The sequence below is a fragment of the Cyprinodon tularosa genome, unplaced genomic scaffold (assembly GCF_016077235.1).
Source record: "Cyprinodon tularosa strain WSP-4 unplaced genomic scaffold, ASM1607723v1 ctg210, whole genome shotgun sequence".
Lineage (NCBI taxonomy): Eukaryota > Metazoa > Chordata > Actinopteri > Cyprinodontiformes > Cyprinodontidae > Cyprinodon > Cyprinodon tularosa.
In genome coordinates, this window is record NW_024038779.1 from 1,809,325 (window position 1) to 1,835,917 (window position 26,593).

The 26,593-nt window shown below is 39.9% G+C and overlaps 1 protein-coding gene across 2 annotated transcripts in view; it reads right to left on the reverse strand.

The window, feature by feature from the left end:
- LOC119783739 (transcription factor HIVEP3) overlaps window positions 1-26,593 on the reverse strand; it is a 70,847-nt gene that overhangs the window by 21,786 nt on the left and 22,468 nt on the right. The window contains exons 1-5 of one of the 2 annotated variants that reach the window (XM_038285388.1): window positions 19,440-19,593; window positions 5,757-8,072; window positions 4,670-4,962; window positions 2,580-4,562; window positions 751-896 (exon numbers count right to left, since the gene is read on the reverse strand). In XM_038285388.1, the coding sequence (XP_038141316.1) occupies window positions 751-896; window positions 2,580-4,562; window positions 4,670-4,962; window positions 5,757-7,740 (4,406 nt within the window). In that variant the 5' untranslated portion in view covers window positions 7,741-8,072; window positions 19,440-19,593. Of the gene's footprint in view, window positions 1-750; window positions 897-2,579; window positions 4,563-4,669; window positions 4,963-5,756; window positions 8,073-19,439; window positions 19,594-26,593 lie in introns of those variants that run through there. The other variant, XM_038285387.1, reaches the window with a different exon arrangement.

Here is a 26,593-nt window from a genome sequence, read left to right on the forward strand (position 1 = left end):
ATGAATATAACAATTTAAATTACTTTATGATTATATATTTTCTTTCTTTCCATGATGGCTGGTGAGGCACTGCCTCACCTGCCTCCCCTGACCGCACGTCACTGATATATATATATATATATATATATATATATATATATATATATATATATATATATATATATATATATATATATATATATATATATATATATATAACTGCTGAGCAGCGTTTTGCATGTTGCTACTGGTATTTTTTGTCATTCGTCAATGGTAATAAGCTCTAAGTCTTGCCTCCCAGCCATTGCCATAATCTTCAGTTCCCTACACATTTTCTCCACCAGATTAAAGACTGAACTCTGGCTTGGTCACTCCAATAGGTAAACAATGTTTTCAGTCAGAAGAGGCATGTTAAAAGATCAGTTTTAAAACCAAGTCAGCCAGGCGTATGAATGGTTTTGGGATTATCACTGAATACTGAATTTATAAGCCTACATTCAACATTTCATTGCCCTCTATGGATAAAAATATCATGGACTCTAAACAATCCCACACATACACACTCAAACGCAGCTGTCACTGCAAATGACACCAACATTCATGCCAGCAGTTAGAGGAAAAAGCTTGGCTACAGGTACAAGCAAAGTCCTCTGGGCCCGAGCGCCTCCCATCTGCTACGCTACTTTTCAACTTAGTTTAAGCTTTCTTGCCTTCATCAGGAAGAAGAAAGTTTGTCCTCAGACATGTTTCTGAGGACATGTTTGAGCCTACCCTCCTTCAAAGATCCGGACCCAGCTTGGTTCGCCTTGCTTGGAGGTGGAAGGAGCTTCCTCTTCTCTCTTCTCTTTTCTATTCTCCTTTTCATGAGTCTCCTCATCCTTCACCTCAGGGAGGGTACTGGGTGTGGTGGCTTGGACCTACACTCGAGACAAGTAACTTTAAATGTTACAAGTTTTTATTTTAAAGTCAAACACTTCTTTAATAGCTTGTTGTAAATCAATATCACACTTTAAGCTTTTTATCATATTTGCAGATATGATGAATCACTCAAGTGTTGAGATTTATCATCTTCGTGACTTATATTATCAAGTCTTTCTTTCCATATTCAACAAGTTTCAGAACAAGTTTTTTCTACAGTCTGCAGAAGTTTAAGTTCAAGTATTTTAACAACTAAAATACTTTGATTTTTATTAAGTCCATTACATTTCGGTCAAATCAATTACACACTCATCCTCAGGCCTAAATTATTAAATGAACATTTAATAGATATATTAGAAATAATAATTTTTCATAAGCAGTTATGTCATATTCTTCAAAAAAAAAATATTCCAGCTCGCAAAAAAACTGCCTAAGCTGCTTTATATTACAGAAAAAGCTCAATAGATAAAAAGCTATTCATTTTCACACTCAGAAAAAAATAAAAAGGAAGTTCAAATAAAATTTTAAATTTGAACAGGCCAACGACTGTTTATCCCATCCTTAATATTGTCCGTTCCTTCAATGTTTTACTTTAAACAGAGTTTGAAGGGGTTTCTTCTCATTTCTAACTTAATCATTTTTAATAATATTGGGAAACTATTTTTAAAAATGTCTTTTAAAACCTCTGTTCCTAATCCAAAGTAGTACAGATGTTCAGAGCACAGTTAAGCAAGTAAGTGAATGCATGTTGAAGGTTTGAGCAAACTAAACCAGAATAGCCTTTTTTCACCATTTCTATTGAGAAATAAACTTGCAATGGTAAAGTTAGCAAGTTATGTGTATTTTGCTCTACAGTTTTCCAATAAATTTTGTACAAAATTCAGCTGGATATACTTTAATATGGTCATTAATATGAGAATAAATTTAACATGAACAGATTGTTATGAGCCGTAAACAGCCCCAAATCCACAGTCACTAGTTAAAAAACAAACACATCCTTTTAAAGTAAGACATAGCTGTTTCGGTCTTTAGCTCTCAAGCTGTCTTCCTTTCAGTTTTCACTGCAAAAGATTAAACCTTTTACTAAGACTTGGATCTTAAGTCCAAGTTATGTTTGGTTGTCTTTAGATTCTTTAGTCTTTTATTTTTGGGATTTTGCAACAGCAAACTCCAATACAAATTACCATCTCTGTTTTACACTCGACTCTAATGTATTTTAAGGGGACTTTATGAAACACAGAACCACAAAGTAGTACCGGTATATAATTTTAAGAAAGAACAAATTAATTTGCATTGCTGAGTGCATTCACATATAACTCTGGTGATTTCTTTATAGAACCCCTGTTTACCCCAACTGTATCTGCAGAACAGCTGTACTTATATGAAGATTAAGAGGATTAAATAATTTTTTATTTCTTTAAATAAGTTATATCAGAAGACAATTAATTATATGCTATTCAGAGTTTTATAGAAATTAGAGTAAAAGAGTTGATAAGAATAGATGCAAAAATAAAAACAACTTTAAACCATATTAAAGTTTTCTACCTCTATTCTGCATTGCTCTGTCACATGAAGTCCAAATGCAAGATCTAGCTTGCTATCGTAAAATTACTAAATATGAAAAAGTTTAAGTGTTATGAATATGTTTGTATAAGGGCTGAGTTTTGTGTGTTAATGTTTACCTCTGATATATTTGGATTTGTGCTGCTTTCAAGGGCTGATTCACTGGCTGGTGTTGAGGCTGTAGCCATGGTGTATGTCTCAGAGCTATGTTTCTGTTTAGAGCACAGCAGAGACAGAGCCAGCTTAGTGCTGAGGCCTGGCAGGTTGGGGTTGTGTGCACTGACGCTCCATGTAGAATAAACCGAGGTACGAGGATCTCTCTCTGCAGATGGGTTTGGTTTCACATACTTCAGATAGCACCAGTTTACTGACGTGGAAGTATGGAGGCTGGGGTAAGCATGAGGACTTGGCTTCTCGACTCCCACTTTTGAAGTTGGTACCTCTTCCTTTTTTTGACTTTTCTTCTCATTTGATTTCTCATTTCCTTCTTTTTCTTCATTGTTATTTTTCCATGGAAGTTGTTTCTGCGCCTCCTCTAATTTGACTCCTGTCCTCTCTGTTCCTTCTGTATGCTGTTTCTCCCCCTCTCCCTGTGTTTTCTCTGTGTTATTGCTTTCTTCTTCTTCTTGGCATACCTTGGGTTCTACACCTTCTTCCTCTTCAAGGCTTTTGAATTGCTCCTCCTCCTCTTCTTTTACTCTTTTCTGGTGACGCATAGCTTCAGTGCTGAGTTCAAGACTAGCTGCAGGAGAAAGCATTCGTTTGCTTCCTCCAGGTCCCAGAGCACTATATTCTTCCACAGACACTGAGGACAGCTCCTTTGACAGGGAAAGGGGAGGAAAGTTCTTGATTGACTGAGATGGAACTTTCAGATATGATCTTTGCAATTTCTCCTGTTCTGTTTGTGCCATTATGATCATAGCTGTACAAGGGGTTGAGTTCTGTGAGCGTGTGGAAGCCAAAATCTGGGAGAGGGTAGTATATATAGCATTGGCAAAGGTTGGTCTATGGGTTTGGAGGCGCACTGGTACCATAAGTGATACCACTGGTGTAAGCTGTGAAAGACATGTGGCAATGACCGGTTGCTGTTTGTGATAAGATATGGTTACCAGAGAATGTTGGGTTAGAGTAGAAGACAGGGAGGAGATAGATGATCTAGTCTCTGTGGAGGACTGAAAAGGAATTTGTGTGCCAAGTCTTGGTGGAAAGGGACAGTACAGAGACTGACTACTTCTAACCCCTGGGGAGCTTGGAAGAGGAGCAAGGGGTGGTAGATGATGCAGGGGATTTCTCAAACGTTCTGGTACTTGGATCTGCCCTGGGTGGGATTGAATGAGACCTCCAGATTGCGATTGTAAGAAGGCTCTGTGAATGACTTGGGGTGAAAGAACTTCAGTTATGGCTGTGGTTATGGGAAGTAGCTGTGAAAGCGGCCCTCTTTGAAAAGCACGCTCATCTCTGAATTGCACGTCATGGGCAGTTGAGAACATTTCAGAATGTATTAGCTGTGTGGGCTTCTCTGTGGCATCCAGAAAGAAGTGAGGGTAAAGATAAGGGATGTTAGGGTGAGAAGGACCAGGAATTGGACTTTGACTAATACTGCCCACCATCTCCTGTTCAGGTTCACCTAGAGTGGCTTGTTTTAAAAGAAACTTTCTCTTCTCCTTCCAGGAGGATGTGGACTGCTGAGAGGAAAGGGACCCATAATCAAATGATTTACTTCTTGTCTCCGAGATCTCTTCAGTTTGTTGGGGCCTGGGAGGGGCCTGTTCTGAGGCTGAACGCCTCATCTCCTTGTGGCTTTGGTGGTGTTGTTGAGAAGCAGAGGGCACCATCAGCATTTGAGAGCTTTGGCTCCCAATGGCCCAAGAAACAGACTCTGAACGTCCTGTGTCCTCAAAAGAAGCCGAAAGGCTTGAGACATTGCTTTCTTGACTGGGACTGCGAGGCAGTGACATAGACTCAAAGCTTGACTCCCCAGAGGACTGAGCTGCTTCAGCTAAGCGGAGTCTTTTCTTCTTTGGTGGCAGCTTCTCTGCAGGTAGTTGAGCCAGAGTCTGGCTACGCGGAGGCCACTGAAACTCCTCCGGCTTCTCGAGTTCCTGCAAAAGAACAATACATTAACAAAATCTCCCAGGTAAGCAAAGAATTGCTAAATATTTAAAAAGTACAATGCAACACATGTCATTACATCTCATTTACAGGATACCTTGGACGAGGATGCTCTCACTGGTGGTGAAACCGACGGCATGTCAGCATCAAGCTCTAAAGTAACAAGGATCTCTGGCACCTGGATGTTTGGCTGGCGGATGAGGCGAGATGTGGAAGGTGAGGGTTTTGGCTCAGGCTGTTTTTGCTGCTGATTCTCTCTGAGGTCTGGCTCTTGGCTTTCCATAGAAACACTCTCTTGTTTCTCAAAGGAACTAGTGTGTTGGATGACAGAAACACCCTTTCGGTCCTGTTGTTGCTGTTGTTTGTTTGGCTCTGTGTTTGAAGTAACACCTAGAGGCAATGACCAGACAAAAAATAAAAACAAGTTGGCATCATATTGATTAGCTACAGGGTTTTAGATTTAAAAGGTTTTGCTTCTACAATACCGTGTAGCCTAACATAACCCTCTATCATTGTTCTCACAAGTATAAATTTAGCTTGTACCTCTAGACATTAAAAGGCTATATTTGAGGGGGTTGTTAAAATTTTCAGAAAATGTCAAATATTTAAATAAATATAAGATCCCCTACTCTTTTTAGGTACAGATAGCCTGTCAAAGTCAAGTAAAGACCTAAGCAATTCCACCTCCAAAGAGGAGGTGCTTAGCATCATATAAATTCCCCCAAATTGAACTGTTGAATCTTAATTTCTGAATAATGAATATATATACATATATATATTTGGGCAAAAAATGGTTCAGTGATTGTGACGAAATTATTGTTTTAATTTTTTTACTGATAAACGCTAAATTAATTAAATCATCACAAATGTATGGAGGTAGATAATTCTCAATTTTCCCAAATACACATATGTGATTGATACATGCACAGGACAAGATCCACACATGCATGGAACCATTCACACAAGCACAGAAAAAAATACACGCACACACACAATGGACAAGATCTACAGACACACAGTACGATTCACACAAGCACACAAGATCCACACATGCACAGCACAAGATTCAACAAAGTATTTCTGGTCCATAAACAATTATAAATTAAATTACAAAGTACCAGTGGTCTTTGGTCTGTGGGACCAAAATAGGCCACCTGTTGTCTAGTAAAAGTCTATATACAAACCTGAGAAGGCCTGGCTGTGCTCTGGTCTGCTTAGTACTGAAGTGAGACTTGCAAAGCTGCCTGACACAGGGACAGTTCCAGGACTGGGGGGATCCTCCTCCAGGCTCTCCTCTTTCCGCCTCTTTCTCACAGCCATTGCCAGTGCTCGGAACTTTGAGTGCATCAGTGGAGGTCGGTTCTCTCTGCACAGGCTGCTTGTACTCCCACCTTCCTCTTGTTTTGGTCCTTGACACATGCCTATGTGACTCTCATAACCTTCACTGTGTTGAAAACGGGCCCTACAAGATTTACATTCAAACATACTTTGACTCTTTAGAAGCTGATGTGGCTGCTTGCCTGAATTTGTTCCTCCTGTTGAGGAGGATGGGGATGCAGGACTGCCCTCTTCTAACATTGATTCAGCACCCAGAGGTACCTCTATGGCAGGCTGCCGTCTAAGCATGCGTTGAATGCCTCTCATTTCTGCAACAACCGCTTGCTGCTCGTCAAATGACTGGCTAAGGCGGTAACCTCTTGGAGACATGGTACCAGAAGGGAAGGGCTCTAGTTGGCTTGTAGCTGACGGTAATGAGTGACTTCTAAGAAGAGGCACAGCTGAAAGTTCCTGTGTACTCAATGGATCTGACTCAGAGTTCTGTGAGTGCCTTAAACTACTGGGGCCTGCAGCTTCTGTTTTTGGGTCAAAAGCATAGGGATCTTTAGGGGCGATAAATTTGGGTGTCTCCATGCTACTTTTCCTGGATAGGGAGGAGCGTCGAGGTTTCACACTGTCAATCTCACTTGTGTCCACCACTGCCTCATTGATAGTAATGAGCTTTGATATATGTTCTATCACTTGGGTTTTGGGTACAGCGAAGGGAACACTTTTTTCCTCAGTTCCTGTCGATGAGGAGTGTGAAGTAGGAAGCTGGTGCTGGTGAGGACTGCGCTGTTGCCCTCCGATTCTTCCATATTTTCCCAGAATAATTTCTGCATAGGTTTTGGCACTGGAATTTGGGGGGCTAACTTGTGAAAGGTCAGTACTTCCTGAGCCAGAGAAATATCCAGACTCTGTGCTTCCCTTACTACCAGGGCCTAAAGAAGAAGATGAGGTGGAGAGAGAGGAGGAGGAAGAGGAAGGGTTATCTGGTGAAGTCATGGGGCCACGTTTTCTAAGCCTTAATGCCAATCTTTGCCTGACAGCCTGAGAGTCCTCAGGTCTTTGGCTCTCCTCAGAGCCTCCAGGTCGCTCCTTTCCTCCTTTCCTTTGCTGTCCAAGCATCTCCTTAGAGGAAGATTTTTTGCACTCGCCTGTCTCATCTTCAGATTCAGTGCTTTCTCCCTCTGTGTGCTCTTCACGGTCTTCTCCAATACTGCTATCCTTTGGTCCACCAAAACTGGGCTGATCTCGACTGGATGCCAGACCTACTTTAATTCGATGTGCATGAGACTTGCGATGCTTGTACAGATTGCTCTTGGTCTTAAAAGAAAAGCCACAAGGAGCACAAGGGTAGGGTCTTTCTCCAGTGTGTGAGCGAATATGTTTCTCAAGAACACTTGGCTTGGCACACGGACGGCCACAATATGAGCACACATATTTCCCTGGCTTTTGGGGTTTCTTCTCCCCCTTTTTGGGAGAGCTTACCCCTTCTAGAACCTCTTGACTGGAGTGAGATGGCCCCCCATGACCATGCTCACCCTGGGTGGAGGGCATAGTGGTGGTGGATGAGGTGGAAGATGCAGAGAAAAAGCTGCCTCCAGAGGTACCTGGGGTGTCTGAATGCTGCCATGCTGCTGCTTGCTGCTGCTGTAACCGAAGCAGGTCAGTACGTTTTGGTTGACGATTTTGTAGACGGCCCAAAGCTTTATGTACAGGACGAGGATTGGGAGGCTGCTGGGGCTGCTGAGGTGGACAAGACCCTAATGAAGACTCAGATGTTTCATGCTGTGATTCTTGCCTTCCAGAGCGGTCCTCATTGGCCAGACGGCTGGGCTCAGCCTCCATAGAGTGAGGAGGATACCTCACAGATACTAAATAAATGGCTCTATGAGCCTCATTGGTTCAATAGCATGGCAACAAAAAGGTCAGAGCTGATGGAACATTGATAAGTGAGGACCTTTTTCAGTGTTGGCCGAGAGTTATTCAAAAGAGTCAACTGAGGCATCATTAAAATGTGCCCCAAAGCTGCACTGATGCAGGTAAACATGAAAGCCTCCTCTGTGCAAGGCAGCTAGGCCTTTGACTAGCCACGGCCATTCTAACAGTCCTCCCAAATTGTTTTCGACATCTCCTTTGTTGATTGTAAAGAGCTGCAGCTCTTTAGCTTCTGTGTGAATCTAAAGAAAAACAAAAACAAATAAAAGAGAGTCAACAAAGAGATATAAAGTATGAATGTTTTGCATTTGTTAGATGTACTAAAATATTTTTTCTAGCCTTTCTGGAGTCAAAACTTATCTTGACCCTATTCAGTATGTACTTAACCTCATTGACCGCAGGAGTTAGGCACCAAATGGTAAGATGCTAAACATGGATGGATGAATGGATGGACCATCCATCCATCTTCACTGGGGCTAGTGCCTACCTCCAGCAATGTATGGGTGAAAGGTGGGGTACACCCGTGACAGGTTGACAGCCTGTTGCTGGTCAACAAAGCAACACACAGAGATATACAATGATGCACACACTCACACATAAGGACAATTAAAAGACACTAACTAACCTAATAGTAAATTTTTTGGACTGTTGGAGGAAACCAGACTACCTACAGAGAACTTACACATGCACAGAGAGAATAGACAATAGACCTTAGTTAAAGAATCTCATTCTCAGCAACCCAGAGAGGGACTGATGTATATATCAAGCATTGAATATATGAACACCCTTACTGGACAACAGGGAAAAACAGAAAATAAACAAAACAATGTAGACACACACTGATAACTTAAGGCAAGTAAGAGACTCCTAACACACATTTCTGGAATCAGAGGAAGATAGGATGGGATTCATGGATGGGATTGAAACCAAGGATCTTCATACTGCAAGGCAACAATCCTAAAAACATTGGATGAGGGCTGGAACTGTTTTAGGAAAAAGGTATAATTGCACCTAATTCAAGGACCAAGGATCTACACCAACGGCAGGGCTTGATTCCCTTCAGCTCATTATCAGGGAACTGCACATAACAGTGGCTTCAGCAAGAATGAATATGAATAAATAAATTTGATCAAATGAACATTGATCTTATGAAAATTACAAACTGTTATTTGGTAGGGAAGTCAGAGAAGAACAAAACTATATATATATAATGATTCTACTACACACATACCGGTACATAGAATTCTAAGCTAGTTAGGAGTTAGGTTTGTTACAATAAAAAAGAGCCTGTAAATGTAAGCATCCCCATTGTTAAACATGTTGGGGTTACCAATATCCTGTGGGCCTCTTAATAGAAAAATGTGCTAAAACTCTGTTAGTGTGCAAGTCATACGTTTTTTGAAGTATCAGGACATTCTAAATCAGAATTAGGTAGCATCTGCTAGAAACTGAAAATGTGTTATCAAAAGGCTGAAGATCCAAAACCATGACCAAAACAACACGGGAAATTTTAACAAAACAATTTTTTAAAACAGAGATGTAAGCTTGAGGAGAAGAATGTTTAATCCTAAAGGCTATACTCTTTTCAAAGGTATATGTTTTGACAAAACTGGCTAATCAGAATGAAAATTCTGATATTAAAGATGAGATGTGCTGTCTTACAGCACTTAAAATAGAAAGTCATTTCTCAGCAGCAATATATGGGTTAATCAGCTCAAACCTTTATTTTCAAAACAGCTTTAGGAAGCACCACTTCATTTGTCAAAACAAAACAAAACAAAAGTAACATTAAACCAATAAAGAACTTTTATATTTTAAGACCTATGATCTTGACTTAGAAATAAAAATGCACAGGACCCGTGTGCATATCTCTAGACTTCCATAACAGTTAATAGTTAAAGAGCTTTTAAGTTAAAAGTATCATGTTTGACTAATGAGCAGGCCAATGTGTAGGAGTCATGGAAGCCTAAGACCAGCCAGGCAAAATCTACAATATGGGGGCCAAAAGCAAGGTCCCCAGTAGGATGGCGAAGAGTCAAAACAAATGTTGCAAATACTGTCTATGCTTATCTGATCTGGCAGCAAAGCAGAGGGAGGTAAATGGTCTGGGCTGCTGCCTAGATTTAGAGCTGCTGAGCACCACCTCCTTTCTCACACTACTGCAGCCAGACTGTGTTAGGATCCCTGGAAAATCTTTTAACAAGATGGATCTATTGTAATATTTCCCACTTAGACACTACTAGAGAGCTGTGTTTACGAGGAGCTAAGAATAGCTGATCACAGGGACTCAGAGATGAGGCTGGAGAGAAATCTCATTCTTTATCAAGATCTATGTGTTGTAATATTTCCTAAATTGCGACAAAGGCTGCACACAGACTCAACTATGAACAACGGATTCTTGAACTATGGCCAAAAAAGAATATTGAGGGGAACGGACAGAGCCAAACATAACATTTTTAGTTAGCAGCTATACTTGACTGCTGAAAGACTCTCAACAGGGGCTCATCCAGAATATCATTCGCTTACTGTGACACACTTCAGCTCTCTAACCCTTTCAGACATTGTAGATTATCGCTTGGTAAAAGGAGGATGCCTTGTGTGTTCCTTTTATAGTTGCAGATCTCTGCAGTGAGGGAATATTTACACGGGACGAATGGCGTCAAAAACATGCAGAGCTTTCTTGGAAAATTTTACAGTGATGTGTATGGCAGAGGAAAAGAAGAAAAGAAAGAGATGCAAATGATGAGATAGTGCCTAAATAATCAGAACCAAGAGATGACTGCAGCTTACAGTGCCGGCAGTAATGACAGCTTTTACAATGAGAAAAACACAACACAGTCAGCCTTCATTAAAGCCTGTGGAAAAAATGAATAAATAAGAAAAAGAATCACCTTTCCTCTTGACAACAATTTGACAGATTCTTGCCTCAGTCTCTACATTTTTCCCACAATCCTGATGAGGGCCAATCAACTGTCCAGCTTGTGTTTCTTTAAAGCAGGGCAGCCTTTCATTACAGCAGATTTTCAGCAACAACACTGGGCCATTACGCAGTACAACAAACCGAAACACCATTAAATTTCACTTCTGTGTTTTCTTTTTCCCTCCTACACAGTTTGATGGCTCCCACAGCTGTTTTTATCTTGGGGTATTTGAATGAGGGCCACGTTATTCTCCTGGACTAGAAAACCTGCATCAGTAAAAAAAAGTCAGAAAGACAGAGAATAGTTAAATAGGACTATTAATTATGCATCTCAAATAAGGAAAAACAACAGATAAACTGTAGCAAAATGGACAAACTGGGGTGTAGCCATGGTAGTAGTCTGTTTTTGAAGGTGGGCCAACTCTATTAACTTCCTACAATTGAGTCACACCCAATAAGTATATATATTCCACACATAAATGAGACACTCTATAGATGTCTATAGGTACTTTGTTAGCGAACCCGCCAGTCCGCCATATTTTTCCACGAGGAACAGTCTACATACGGTAGTTACAGTTCAGATATGCTGACGAATCTGCATAAACGGTCCGTACAAAGAGCAGCCAATATCCGTCTTTCCAGCATGCATGACCTTCTGCGCAGCTGTTGCGCATCCTGATTATTCCACACAGCGCTTCTAGAAAAATTTAATAACTAGCAGACAATTCCGTGCTGAAAACCATCAAGTAAAAGCAAAAGCTCCTTCCGGAGTGGGTTCACATATATAAGCGTCAATTAAAATGTTAGGATTTGGACAAAAAGAATCACTGTGATTAACAGATTTAACATCTCCTAAAAAGGAATTACTATTACATTTGGATGTCATAAATAGCCACTGAAAACATACAGTAGAAAACAATTGCCTTTTCCTCGTCAACATGTATGTGGTGTTGTAGCTCTTGCTTTAGCTCGCTCTCCTAGAGTGCGACAGAATATAATGTACTGTGGGAGAAAGCTAAACAGAGAATAAAATGCTGCAAACTTTGTTGTTGCCAACTTTGTGCAATGAAACATTATGCATGTTTCATTGCGCAATGTTGCAATAAGCATAAACTAGCTTTTACAAATTTTTGGAGGCGGGGGAAAATCAGGTTGCACAAAAGCCATGTGGAGGGATATAGATGCTTATACGACATAATTCTGCAACGCGGCACCGTACGGACTTCTGGGACAGGTCAAGCATAAACGAGAATTTACCAAAGTAAAGTTAACTGCTTATTGGCAGCAATACAATCTGTTGTGTTGTGTGGCTTTAAAACATAGTAGACATGCGAAAACACCGAAACACATTATTGGATAATAGTTGTAAATAGTTATATTGAAAGTGATGAGGAATTGTAGACTGCTTTCACCACTGTAGGTTGCATAATAGAGAAATTGTGTTTTCCAAAAAGTTCTGACATTAACATGATTGCTGGTGCCTTTTTTACTGCTTCTTCATGCACAATTTACTGTTGTTTTGCAGCTTTACTGCATTTATTTTTCTAAACAGTACAAATCGCTAAAAGAAAATATGCCTGTAATTAAAAGTGAGAGTAGAATAAGAATCTAGAGAAGGTGCACTGCCCATAATATCAATCTGATAAGAGCTTCTATTTCTGTATATTAATCTATGTAAAATAAAAAAAAAAAATTGAGCAAATATCTGCTCTTATGTACAAACTGGGCTAAGAATAAACCGTCCTACTGCTCTTTATCAGTGATAGCCGCTTACCAGCTAAAATGACAGCGAACCACCTGTCACCTGTTAACCACCTTAGAGGTTGCACATTTGATTTAAGACATCTAAAGTGGTAGGAATATGTAAAATTGCCATGTAGTTTAGAAACTTAAAGTAGTTTTTCCCCTTTTGCTTGCTTTAATTAATCTCATTTCAATGCAGTTCATGGGTAGACTGTACTCGTATGTCAGAGTTGTCAGCTGGATAATTTTTCTAGCTTTAACTAGCCCAATCTTATTATAATTGTTAACCTCCAAGGTCAACTAAATATTCACCGGGTTGATAAAACGTTTGGAACCTTGAATGTGAAACCAGAGACATGAATACATATATGCCTCTTTGGGCACTGGCCTGAACGCAGACGTAACCACCATATTGAATGTGGCAGAGAGGAGCTATAGAAAGAGATTGCCAATAAGAAAGGATGTCTAATTCGGGTGCTTCATTGAAATTTACGGAGCTTTTTATAGTAAAACGCTGTAAACTCCTGCTTAATGTGAATCCCATGGGGAAACTAGCTAACGAAAACACAATATTATTTAAGACACACTAGAATAAACTACTTAAGTTGTTTATTGTCTGGAAGTTTTACAAAGAAAAAGCTTTAAAAAATCTATGTGAAACAGAAAGTGTGGAGAAAAGATTTAATCAGTTCAGTCCAATATTATGAGAATTAAGTGGTAAATTAAGAGAAAAACATCAAGAGAAAAAAGTGGGAACATCAGGTGAATATAGTCATAAAGTCCTTTGCAGGACCAGTTCAGGCCAGGCTATAGATCATCCTATTTTCAATTACAAGATAAGGTCATGACGGAAAGAAGGATCGGTGCAGCATCGGCAGTGATGCGGTCGCTGTATCGGGGTGTCGTGGTGAAGAGGGAGCTGAGTGGGGGGACAAAGCTCTGGATTTTCCGAACGATCTACGTTCCCACTAGAGACTGACATTTTTTTGGGAATCCCACGGGTCACGGGATTCCTGTGGGATTCCCGTGGGATGGGAGTCAGTATTAGTAACGATCACGCGATTGGGGCGGTACAGGATTAAACATTAACGTTAGCAGACGGGAGCGGGAGCAAACCAATATTAACTAAAAAAAACAAGGATCAATGCCAAAAAATAAAATAAAATAGAAAGAAAAAAAATCCAGTACTGGCGCCGCCGTTTTGTAGTTTTTTTCCTTAAAGCCTACACTATAATGCGAGTCAAAAAAACTACACGACCCAAAAACCAACAGTGCTTCCGCTCTGAGTTTTTCACCCGCGCTCAAAAACAACAGTGGAGGGACCAAAAGTTACTACAGTTAGAAACAGGAACTTAACTGACCCTTCATAGAAATTCAGATTCAATGTATTGGCAGAAATCTTATTGAAGACAACAAGAATGGGAGTGGTGCAGGAGCGGGAGTCATTCTTAATGGGAGCGGGATGGGCGTGGGAGTAATTTCACCAGGAGTGGGATGGGACAGGATTTAGATTTCTACTCTGGCCCGGGATCGGGACGGGACACAATTTTTTTCTGTGGGAGGGGGACGGGACAGGAGTGAAAATCCACTCCCGTGTCAGTCTCTAGTTCCCACCCTCACCTATGGATATGAGATCAGGGTAAAGAGCGAAAGGACAAGATCACGAAATGAGTTTCCTTCGCAGGGTGGCTGGGCACACCCTTCGAGATCGGGTGAGGAGCTCAGTTACCCGGGAGGAGCTCAGAGTAGAGTCATTGCTCCTCCATGTCGAAAGGAGCCAGCTGAGGTGGCTAGGGCATCTGTTTCGGATGCCTCCTGGTCACCTCCCTCTGGAGATGTTCCAGGCATGTCTCATTCGGAGGGGGCCTCGTGGAAGGCCCAAGACACGCTGGAGGGACTATGTCTCTGAGCTGGCCTGGTATCGCCTTGAGGTACCCCCAGAGCAGCTGGAGGAGGTATGTGTGGATCGGGAAGTCTGAGCATCTCTTCTCTATTTACCCACTCCAAACTCTTCCCCTTATAAAAAAAAAAAAAAAAAACCCAGACTTCCAGGTTAAGAAACACCTTGCTTAATTAAAAAAAAAAGACTAAGATAAAAGAAACACTTAAAACAGCTCAGATTATATTTTGAAAATTAACTTCTAATTCATAGAACTTTCCGTGAGCTACAGAGGGAGGATGTTAAAGTTATAGAGGAGGATTTTCATTAATCTTTTAAAAGACCCGCCCTCTCCACTTTAGAAATTAAATGCACATGCACAGCCCTGTACCTGTTCCCGAAAGGGAACGCCTATTAAACAAGAGCAAGAGCATGAATGAGCCTATTTCTCCTTTTGCATGCTATATTTGAACGTTTCTGTTTGCATCGCTCATTTAATCTTACTTTCCAAAAGAAGATTTGCAATTTTTTCACTATGTAAGACTCACCACTGGTAGGTGAAAATGGGGACGAACACATAGGACAGCCTTAATTAAAGATATCACCAGAATGATTGACAACTAGGATGACCACTTATTAGGTGATCCACCCGGGAAAAAGAACATCCTCCACTATACCTTTAAGTAATTCCAATGCTGACGTTAGTACTTCTTTTTACTTAAAGTTAACATAAAATTTCATTAGGTTGACACTAGAACTACACTCCAATTATAGTAGCCATCATTCTTAATGTGGATTTGATCTCTTGTTTGATGGAGGCTAGATTCATTTGATACTGAGAGATGCAGAGAATATCTTTGCTTCTTCAAATTAAATATAGAGATTTTTTTATCTAGTAGAAACAAGTTATTCCTTCAGAAAGATATTTGAAAGAATATAGTACATAGACCATGAGGCTTGTTTTTGTATATTAACAAGAGAATCTGTCTGTAGGCAGACAGAAAAGGCTGTCCAGTTTTAGAAAACGGAAACTGGCCAGCCATAAAATAATGGGAAGGAACAGTGTTGGTAGGAAAAGTGGGCAAAAATGAGATAAAAGTGATGTCCTGGATATAAATAGTTGAGACAAGACAAAGAGAAAAACACACACTCCTCCTCAACATCCTCTGTAACAAATGTCTCAGTTCACATGATTGTTAACAGAGTTTAGGTTTAATGATCTCAGGACCGGCTATTAAGGCCGCCCTTAAACAGGGCAATTAGAAGATTTTTAAGAAGGTTGAGGAAGAGTGGTGATTCCATTATTCATCAGAGTCTAGACTGCAAGGTCAGCATGAGGAAACACACAGTCGGAGATGTGCCAGAAGAATATGCCAAAGGAATGCCAGAGCATAGCCTACTTTAAGACAAAGTATGCACACCCCTAAGCACAAATATAGTGTACAGTAGAAGTGCAACTGGAACAAAGGCATGCACAAAGCCCTCAAATCTGTTTCAGTGAAGGTGATTGGCCACTGCCCTGAGGAGGCTTACCCTGATTTTAGTCAGGGGGTTTCCTTTGTCATAGACCTCGTTCAACAAAGCCGACATCCCAAAAAAGAATCCTGTTACAATAAACTACAAAGAATTATGGCTTAAATTATTCACTTATGGCTAAAAATTATATTAGAATGAGACACACAAGCCTTCTGTTACTGGTGTGAGATGAAAAAGGGCGTTCCTGGTGCTATTTTTAGGCTGAGGTGTGTGAGTTTGTGTGTGGGGAGGGGGATACATCTGTTTCACAGATTTAAATCCTGCTTAGTTTAGGTTAATTCAGACTAACTGTGTCACAGCTTGTTAAGTAATCGATGTTCAAACTTGTTTCTGGTGTCTCCGTCCGAAATGTGACTAATGACTCGTCGGCAGACACGAGAAGACAGAATGAAAGATGAGTGTGTGCATGGCAAACAAAGTGATTTCGTCAGCATTAATGGGCTGTGAAGCAGGCACCCAAGGGAGCCCCTGACACATGGAGGGGGCTCACAATGCATCTCCTACACGTGTGTCGTCATGCACATCAAACACTGTCTCCTGACAACAAGTTTACTGGATCTGGTGAGTTCCCCAGCATTTCTAAAGCTGCAAAATCTATAAAACATTTATCTCTGTTGGCTTTGCTTTGCAGAAAGTGTTTTTACAGTAAACTGACTTAGTACTATTAGAACTATTAGTACTATTAGTACTACATGTTTAAGCCACTTTATATATTTTTGGCTGAGTAATTCTGAGCTTTAAAATAGGCATAAAAAAGGGATGCAAATGTCTTGGTTGTAGGATAATCCATTTAGAAATGCATTATTAATATTCTAATTTCCATCGATTAACTATGATCAGTGATTCACTGGTTGAATAATGATGAATCTGATTTATTTTCTATGTGAGATAAACATCAGAATTAAGAACTCTAAGCATGTTCTGTCTATGAATGCATAAGTAACCAGATATGACGTTTATGAATTGAGTAAAAACCAGTTTGTCCTTCGTTTGATGTTTTATAACAAAAGTTTACCTTTAAAATAAATATTGACTAGTATCAGTCCTTAGAAAAAAAAAAGAAATTGGGTTCAAATTAGGGTTAGCAAGTAAAAACAAAAAAAACAAAAACTAATAAAAAAAACCTGTGTTAAGCAGGAAAAGCCTGATTAGTCATCTCCATGTTACTGTATTATTTACCCGTATTTCTTCTGATTAATTTACACATTAACTAAATAAATAAATATGCTTAAAATAGTCTTGTCATTATTTTCATGTAGTAGTCCTAAGATAGGCAACAAAACAGATTTCTGGTTAAATTGTAAACTTTTCTCCTTAAAGACTTTAATACTGCATAATACTAATACTTTAATGCTGCAGGTTGGTCGATAAGTTTAACAGTTTTGATCTAATCATTAATCATGTCACCCAAACCCTTGCCTGTTTTTTTTTTTATTCCATGCAAAAAATGCATCAACACAACTGCAACTGACTGATGCATTTCTAGGCAAATAAATGATGACAGTTCTTACTTTTAATGCATTATTGAGTAAGGAGAAAAGATAGGTAGGTTGTTTAGAAACTAACATTGCTGTTAAAGGGAAAATCAGTGCTAGACCCTGGCCGAACCTGCGCAGTATCTATAAATTTAACATCCAATCAATAATGTGCCTAAATCTGAAATCAAATCTACATTTTATGAATATTTTCAACAACAAAAAACTCCAATTAAAAACAAATAAATCAACAAAATAAACAAGCTGCACAAAACAAACACACTCTGCTTCTTTTTCTCTCCTACTGGCAGTAGCCTGGTGTAAGTTCCCATGGAAACCATTCCTACTCTGAAGCAACGGCAGATGGAGAGGGAGCTGGAGATCTAAATTTATCTCCCAGCATCCTCTCCGACCACATTACGCACACTGGCAGCAGGAAGTGAGGTGGAGAACGGTTTCGTTCACCATGCAATAGAACGCTGGCATGACCTCTGACTTTGGCCTTCCAATCAGAGCAAAGACAGAACCACGGTCCCAATTACAGTAAGCAACTCTTGATACTGTACATGAGGTTTTTCAGAATTCCCAACTTGAAAACCAATAAAACATTAAAAATCACACCCACTAAAGGCTAGTAATGCACTTTGCCAATATTATCAAAGGTATTGTTCCCTATACCAAAAAAAATCTAGATTGAATATCGATGAAAATGTTTAGTTAAATCTATTGAACAGCAGAGAAGCTTACTTTTATGTGAATCCGTTTTTGACTTAATAAATATAGTCAATATAAGCTGTTTACAGCTCCATGATTGTTTTTAGTATGTAATTTATCGTATTTACATGATTTACAGTTGCCTTTTGGAATATACATCTACATTCATACTTATTGTACTTCCTTATAGAAAGTAGTTTCTGACAGTCTCTTAAGAAATGTGACAATGAAAACATTAAAGCAAACAGAGCTCTGTTATCAGGAATGTTTCAGGTTCTGCAGATTTCCAAATTGAAGTATCAGAATGAGAGTGAACTATGTGGAATTTGTGCATCCGTAGTCCAAAGTGAAACCCAGACACAAAATCCAAAAGAGCTCTTCAGAATCAAAACCCACCAACAAAACAGGCCAGAAAACCCTAAAGGCTGCGCCTCACATCCAGAAAGGGATATCACTGCATCTGACAAACCTCACATACCAGAGCCCTCGCTCACAACCTCTGTCTGGGATTGCACTGTGTTTGCTGTGCCTTGCAGGCCAAAGGATGTAGAGAGGGATTTCACAGAGCTCCGATAAGACTGACACCATTCAACCGTGGCCTGATTCGCTATGACCAATGACACAACTTTGTGCACTGCAGGTAAATAAACAGTTTAAAATTTGTGAAGGAGTAAAAGCCGGAGATGCTCTCCATTCACTTGGAATTAGAATTATTATTGCTTTTTGGTTACATACTCGTAAATTTACAATGTTCAAATAGTGATTTCTCGGTTTTCTCATTGCGGCCTCATAGAATGTCTAAGAAAAGTTATAAAAAATTCAAACACTGGACATCTATGGACATGTTTTATAGCCCTTTTTTTAAACAAAGATTCTACAAACCAGATAAGGTTTCCCATTTTCTCAACCCCAACAATCTCTTAACTACACGCAAACATTAAGAGAAGTGTTTTGGTGAACTTTCTGTCACCTTTCACTTCTTAACCATGATTTACCAAATAATGTCACAATTTCAAAGACTGTAATGTAAATGTAAAATATTTGAAGAGGATACAAATCTGTCACTTAACACATGCTCAGTTTTGTAACTTTACCCCAAAATGTTGAAATCAGTGAATTTATACCCTTGCCGAGCAAAATCAACATTTAGAGTCTCCTTTTAAAAGACTCAGACACCACTGCAAAAACACTGAATTAAACGTCAACCATTAAATTAATAAACCCACATATTTCTATTAAATCTTTGGATTATATGAGTAGTTGCAGTTTCAAGATGGTTTATGCAAAATAGAACAACAAAACAGAATGAGAAGAGCACAGAGTGAAAGAGAGTTTAGATTACCTGACAGAGCAGACCGGTCTTCCCCCTCAGAGACGCTTCACAGACACTGTGAGACAAGCAGGGAGAGCCAGAGAGTGCGAGCGGATATGACTGCTTGAGTGGGTGTGTTGCCGAGAGAGAGGGAGAGAGAGGCAAAAAAGGAGGGATGGAGAAAGAAGGAGAAGGGAGGACACTGAATGAATGTTTCTACTGTATAAATATGCAAGGAGGAGGAAGATGTGTCAACGAGGAGAAGAAGCTTCATACGAGACTACAGTGGACGGTCTGAAGGAAAATTACCCTGATTACTAAACTACTGCAGTAATATTATCATTTGCCATCAGCACTCATATGGAGCAGGATCGTCTGTGAACACATTTCGCTGCTCTGGCACAATGCCCACAGACTAGATAACAAACAGGTCTTGCACAGGGTTTTCCCCTCCAACAAACAACCTGGAGGCACTTCCTTGCAAGTCATCATCACCTCCTTATCAGTGAAATGTCCTACTGTGGCGCTAAATGAAACTCTAGAGCTCTCTTCAAATTTGACAAAACATTCATCAAGCGTGCAAAACCTCCCAGTTTCATCCAGTGTGCCACATCTGTAAATGAATTCCAGAGTGGGATCCGTTCAGACTATAATGCAGGAGCCCCCTGGGCTGGGCCTACCAGCACTGCAACGCCACAGAGAGTGAGAAAGGAGAGTTAGAGAAACAGAAAGAGAAAGAAAGGGAGAATTGAGAATGAGCGGAGGTCCTGCTGTTCCATAGAGATTTGCCTTACTGGCAGAGAGTGCAGGAAGTGTGAGTCACACGTTCTAAAATAAACACGCTCAGCACAGGGTCGAGCCGGCACTCGAGAATGAGCGGATGGCTGGGCTGCTGATCAGAAGGCAGGCAGAGGGGAGTATGAATCCATGCAGGCCGGCAACACGTGGTGACCGGGTGGGACTTGCAGCCAGGAGATGGGATGACTCAGGAGGAGATGATCCTCTCTTGCTCTAATTGTGTCTTTTTTCATGCTCGTCTGCCTTATTGTTTGCCTTTTCTCTCTTAAACGCCCCATTTTGTGCTTCCTCCATCCCTTCCCCGTGTGATTCTTGCATTAACCACGTGCATCTTCTATTTTTACACCTCTGCTTTGTGATTCCCCTTCCTTTAAACTGTCACAGTCAATAGGAGTGTTGTTCAGAACTTGGTGATTACCCCAGCTCAGTGCAGCCGACGGCTGTAGATGGGGTTGTGCCGGCCTGATGCCGCTGGCTTTGCAGTCCCAAGCACTGTATTGTGTCTGCCTGAATGTGCTCATTGTCACCATTTACAGCACACACCTTCCATGCTGTACTGCCATGTCAGAGACCTTAACCCATCCGTCACCCCATTGTCCTCTGTTCCCCAGACCAAGGGTTTCTGATGGGAAGATGTCAGGAGGTGGAAGAGGGCGAACAGAACTGCCACTGTGGCACCGATTGAGAGGAAAGTTGCCCGGCATAAATATAAAGAATAGTAATTCGCAGGCCTGGACAGCTTATACAGAGAAGGAACTTACAGTAGGTACAATCACGAACACAAATTGTAGATGGTACCAATCCAAATCAAATACCCATCTCATTCTTGGATTGAATCTAGGGCAAATATTTGGATCCATTTTATTCTTGAAGCTTAAGCCAGATTAAAGATATGCCCATTTTAAAGATATGGTGGCTAGTTATTTTGTCCTTTCAAATAACTTTTAGGGGGTGCGTCAGAATAGTCCAGTCTGCTGCAAAAAGTTTTCTAATAAAGAGAGTCACTATGTGCCCATCAGTTGTATGTGTTATACAACAAGACATCAGAGATTTTGACATTCTCTTAAAAGGCCTCAGTCGACAAAAGGTTTGTGTGTACAAAGAAACATGCAAACTTCACAGCATTAGCAAAACTGACATACTAACCAGACACAGCTGGAATTACTCTGTGACATGAGCAAAATAGCAGTCTTAGTCCGTCCATTTAGCATGTATGCCTTCCAGGCTCGGACTGGGAAAGATTTTTTCGGCCCTGGCATTTTTCCATCTACACCGGCCCACTTAAGGACACCCCCCCACCCCATTTCCATGATTTTTAGCCCATCCACTGAAATGAAAATATAACCGAAGCAACATCCACAGCTTCCGTATTCCCATGAACCAGCGCCACTCACCACATCAGCAGGGTTGCCAGATGTCACTGACTCATGTTTTCCAGACCAAAAAAAAATCATAAATCACCTGGATATACGAAATCTTGCCCAATTTCAACCATATTTTATCCATAGACGAGCATCCTAAACTGCCAGATTCCGAAACATCCCCACCTGGCAAAAATGCACGTAAGACGGAAAACGTTAGCCCTTAGATGCAAAACTCGATCATGCACCGCAACATATTTCTGTTAAATATTCGCACATAAATTCGCAATATTAGAGGAACATCCTAGTTTGGTTTAAAGAAAGCATTTTAGTTTTATTATAATTTAGTTTGTTGCAAGGATTTTACTGTTTGAAGAAATAGAAAATTACACCATATGCCAACCGTCACAAGGGCATGACAAGGAAGGGCTATATATATTGCATGCATCATTTAGGTAGTTAACATTGTATTACTTCTTGAGCCCCTTGGGTTATTTACTGTCACAGCTAAGTGCTTAGGCCTACGAGTTAGTGTTGGGGCTGGTATGATTTAAGGAGGGACGGCCCTCACACGCTGAAATTAGGACCGGCTCACCAGGCAAATGCCCGGTATCACAGATTACCAGTCCGAGCCTGATGCCTTCATGTGTGTGCAGGACCTATGCTGATCATCAGAACATGCAAAAATCTGGGAGAAGGTTATGTGGATCTAATGACCCTCCCCTTGCAATTTATCAAATGTTTATCAAACCTGAAGAGTTCTGTTTATGATGTTTAAAGTCAGGTGCACACTAAAATGCATAACTGTGGGCATTTTAGGAGAAGGCATAAATACAGTAGCAGATGAAAGAGAAAAATAATCTTCTGGGCAGATTTGGATTGTAAAACATACATACATATGGTCGATCAACCAATGCTGCTTTGGGGAAAACTTATTTCAGCATTGCATTTTCCTGCATAAGGATGCATCAGTCCAACTGATTCATTTTAGGCTAGCATTTTAGCTCGCCCTAGCCACTGATGCAAAGTGAGCATTCTGTTGCTCTGTTTTAACTTATTAAACATAAATTAATTTAATTTAACAACAGGAAGGCAAACTAAAACAAAGGAAGTTGCTTCATCTTAAAATTGACTTTAATGTGCTACTTATTATGGAACACGAAGGACTTGGAAGCAGCCTGTTAAAAGACTTTGAATCAGTACAATTTAGAAAAATACCCAGAAAGTCTGCTGTTATAATGGTTGTGCTAGTTATAAAAAGCTGTGAAGAGAAACTGCTATAAAAACCTCAACACCATAGTCTTGTCTATGTTTAACTAGAATAGGAATCTAGTATTTTATTAAGCTGCATGGTGTGACTCTCTTTCAACCATAATTATTAATCAACAGTATACTGGTTGCAGAGGGACTTGCATGACATTGTATGTACCAACTTTTAAGACACCTTTTACCAGCATTTCCACCCTGATCCAATCCACAAAGTTCACAAAAAAACAAAAAAACTTGTAGTAGTGGTGCCTCTTAAAGCTACAGAATAGTTGAGAGATATCAGGAGAGGATCAGAATCTAAAAGCTCTGGGTTACAGAAACAGGATTGGATAACAGCAGCAGGGCAGATAATAATCAAAATAGCAAGTGCAGCGATTGTGAAGGTGAGAAAAGACTGAGTTTGATATTTTTTCATGACCATATGCTACTCACTGGCCCAAAGCAGTTCAGACAGTATATGCAAAGCTGTTAGCGTTTACAGTAAATGGAAACAAGGACTCCCCTGTGGTATGATCACGCAAGGCAATTTCCAGACTTTTGCACACATGTTATAAGGTAAGTAGAAGCAACACCTAGAATGTAAACATCATGCTTTATAAGAAACTTTGTGCTGTTTTGGAGCAGCCGCAGACTATAATTTAAAACCAAAATAAGTGGTTTGCACATTTACAGAAAACTGCAGATTACATATTTTTGGACATTCACCCTGTAAACTGCAGACACTGGCAGTTAAGTGGGAAAATATGTGAGCATTTGGAGAGAACTCACTCTGTTCTGAGGCAGTATTATTTTAGACATGTGGTTTTCCAGTAAACTGACCCATTCTGTTCATAAGACTGTGGTGTTATGATAGAAACCTGATCCATGTAAAGAGGGACCCTACCCAGTGTGTACGAGGCTCAGCAGCACTATCCCTGTTTGTATTTACAATAGAAAAACTAAAAATGAGAAAAGACTATACTTGGAATTAGATGTCTGCTAATCCTTTGGGGTCAGACTGTTAAACCACTAAATCTGTTCATTACTCAAGTAAATGTACTTTTACTGAATCATCTGTCCGTTTTGTCTACTAACATATTTTTTGACACCTATTTTGCAGATTTTAAACTCTTGTGTTTTACTGTTAAACACCAAAACCCAATCAGTGGCAGAAGTAGCGAGACTTTTCATCAACAGTTGAGTAATTCTGCAACTGTCGTTTTTTTTCATCATCATGAAATGGCTCTAAATTAGCTCATGTAAGATGCAGACACAGCAATCACTGAGCCTGTTACCTACATATTTATAGGAGTTTGCTCATCACAATGGAAAATGTAGGGAGGTTAGAATAAAAAAAATAAATCAATTTCACTGGCCTTTAAGCTCATGTTGAGAACTAACATCTTCACAAGGTCTTTTGCTTTAGTTTCGGGCCTGATTTTCTGATTCTATAACAAAACACAGGACACCGAAGGATACATAACTGTCTGCCTGCTGAAAGGCATTACGGCTTGATGTTCTGATACAATTACAGCTGTAATGTGGTAATTGTTTCCAGTGACAAAGATTGCAAATATTCAATATTGGATAACATTTTGACAATTATTTACCTTTATGGAAGGTGAATAAGTTTCACTCTTTACCTCTTCTGAACAAAGGAAGTTGACTGTTCAGCAGCAAACTGTCGGCTGGCTGCCTGAGCAGATAGTCGGGCTAGTAAACCCTCTTGTTTTATTTATATTGAATAACTGCAAACATTGATTACATTATGTATAATATGCAAACAAAAACTAATACTTAAAAAAAACAGGTATGTCTAAAGCATCAAATGCATGTCTGACATGAACCAGCCTTTAAAGGATGAAGAAAAATAAAGGAAAGAAAAAACAAATGCAGAAATTCCTGTCAAAGATTGATGGGGCTCTGGACGGCTCAAAATGCAGCTGGACTGATGTGCAAATGAAGTAAAATAGTGACAAAGCACACAGGGAGGAAGGTGATGGGGTATGGATAATTATAGAAAGAGGAACTGACATTTTAAAAGCTGTCGTCCTTGTGCCCACAAGTTTCACTGATGTGTGGACGTCAAGATCACAGTGCAAATTCTCCCACGCAGCTTACTGTACACGTCCTTCACAGCTGCTTTGTATTTAGCTTTTTCTCTGTCACGGTGAGAACAAAAGACGTTGCTTGTTTCAACACCGTGATGAGAGGTTGCCAAGCTGGTTAGTATAAAGTATAGTGTAAAAAATATTGCATCTTTCACTGTGAATATTTTATTTGTATATTGTTACAAACAGTTAGAAATAGGATAATACAACACTCTCTGCAGTGATACATTTTAATTCTGCTTCCACATTCTGGTCAGTGGAGTTCCAGCTATATCTTGTAACAGCAATCACTTTAGCGCAGTTATTTTAATTTTTGCTGAAGTTATGTTTTTTCTGTGAAGTCACCCTTGTGGATTCCTCCCACATGATGGGAAAACCAGTAATATTTCCCCATTTTTGCAGCTGTTCTGTTGCCTTCTGAACAGCTACAGAAGATTTACCCTTTGGTTCTGTACACGACCTTGGTGCCACCACTTATCGCCACATCGCTGCAACCTGCGGTTACGTTAATGCAAGCTGTCATTGCTTTAACTGCTGCCTGCACAAACACAGAAGCAATGGAAAGAGTCAATATGTAAAAGCCTGGCCTGAGAATGTTCAAATATGAGGATCAGACCCTCAAAACATATCAACAAAGGGTCCTTCTGATTGTAGAGTTTACCCAAAGCCAGGCTGGTCCAAATAAATGCTATCCACAGTGACAAACAACTCAATTCAAACAGCTAACATTTAAAGTTTACTCTTCCTCATCAGCCACGTCCCTGCTGCCTGTTTTCGCTTAATGCCATGCTGTATTAGCGGCCTGTCAGCAGAGACTCTCCTGATGCCTCAACGCTTCGTCAGCTTCCCTTCAATGCAAATATATATATATATACAAATGCTACTTGCTATGCTACTTCTGTTTATGCTTTTTCTTGGCTGACACTGGAAGTGACTGTGAATGTGTGTGTTAGAGAAAGAATGCAGCTGTGTTAGTATAACAAGAAAGAAAGAAAACAACTTGCATTCTATTGTGAAGGAAAACCTTTGAAGAAAGACCCTGAAATGTGGCTCTCATATCCCAACTTAGCATCAGTTCATACGCCATATGATAGGTATTAATGATGCCCTTAAAAAGCATGAGTCTTGATATATTAGAAATGTTGCTCCAGGAGAATGTTGGAAAGTTAATCACACATGCACAGTAATCAAAACAAAAAAGTACTGTAATACATGTGTAATGCATTGAATTTGAACAAATGAGCAAATTTAAAAAGTCCTAAAGGTGTCAACAAAATGCTGCTAAACCATAATTGCATCATAAACCTGCTAGTTTCACTGCAGTATTTGGGTAGTTATTTACAAAATCTAAAGTATGTTTGTAAAATTACAATAAACTACTTTTCTGTAGAAGTTCTTCTGATAAATACACACAAAGCATAATAAAATCCTATCAATGGTTACCAATTTAGTTGGTTACTAATTCAATTCACTGATTATCTGCCATCCATCAGATAGGTGTCATTATCAAGTCAGTCGAAGCATTAAAGGAAAGAGCCAACATCTGTTCCAGTCTGAGGGAGTAAAAACCAAAATATGTTTCGCACAGATGGAGAGATCCAGATAATAATCATGACAAAAAAAAAAAAAAAAAACAGCTTAGGCTAAGCTAAAAGAACAATTTAGT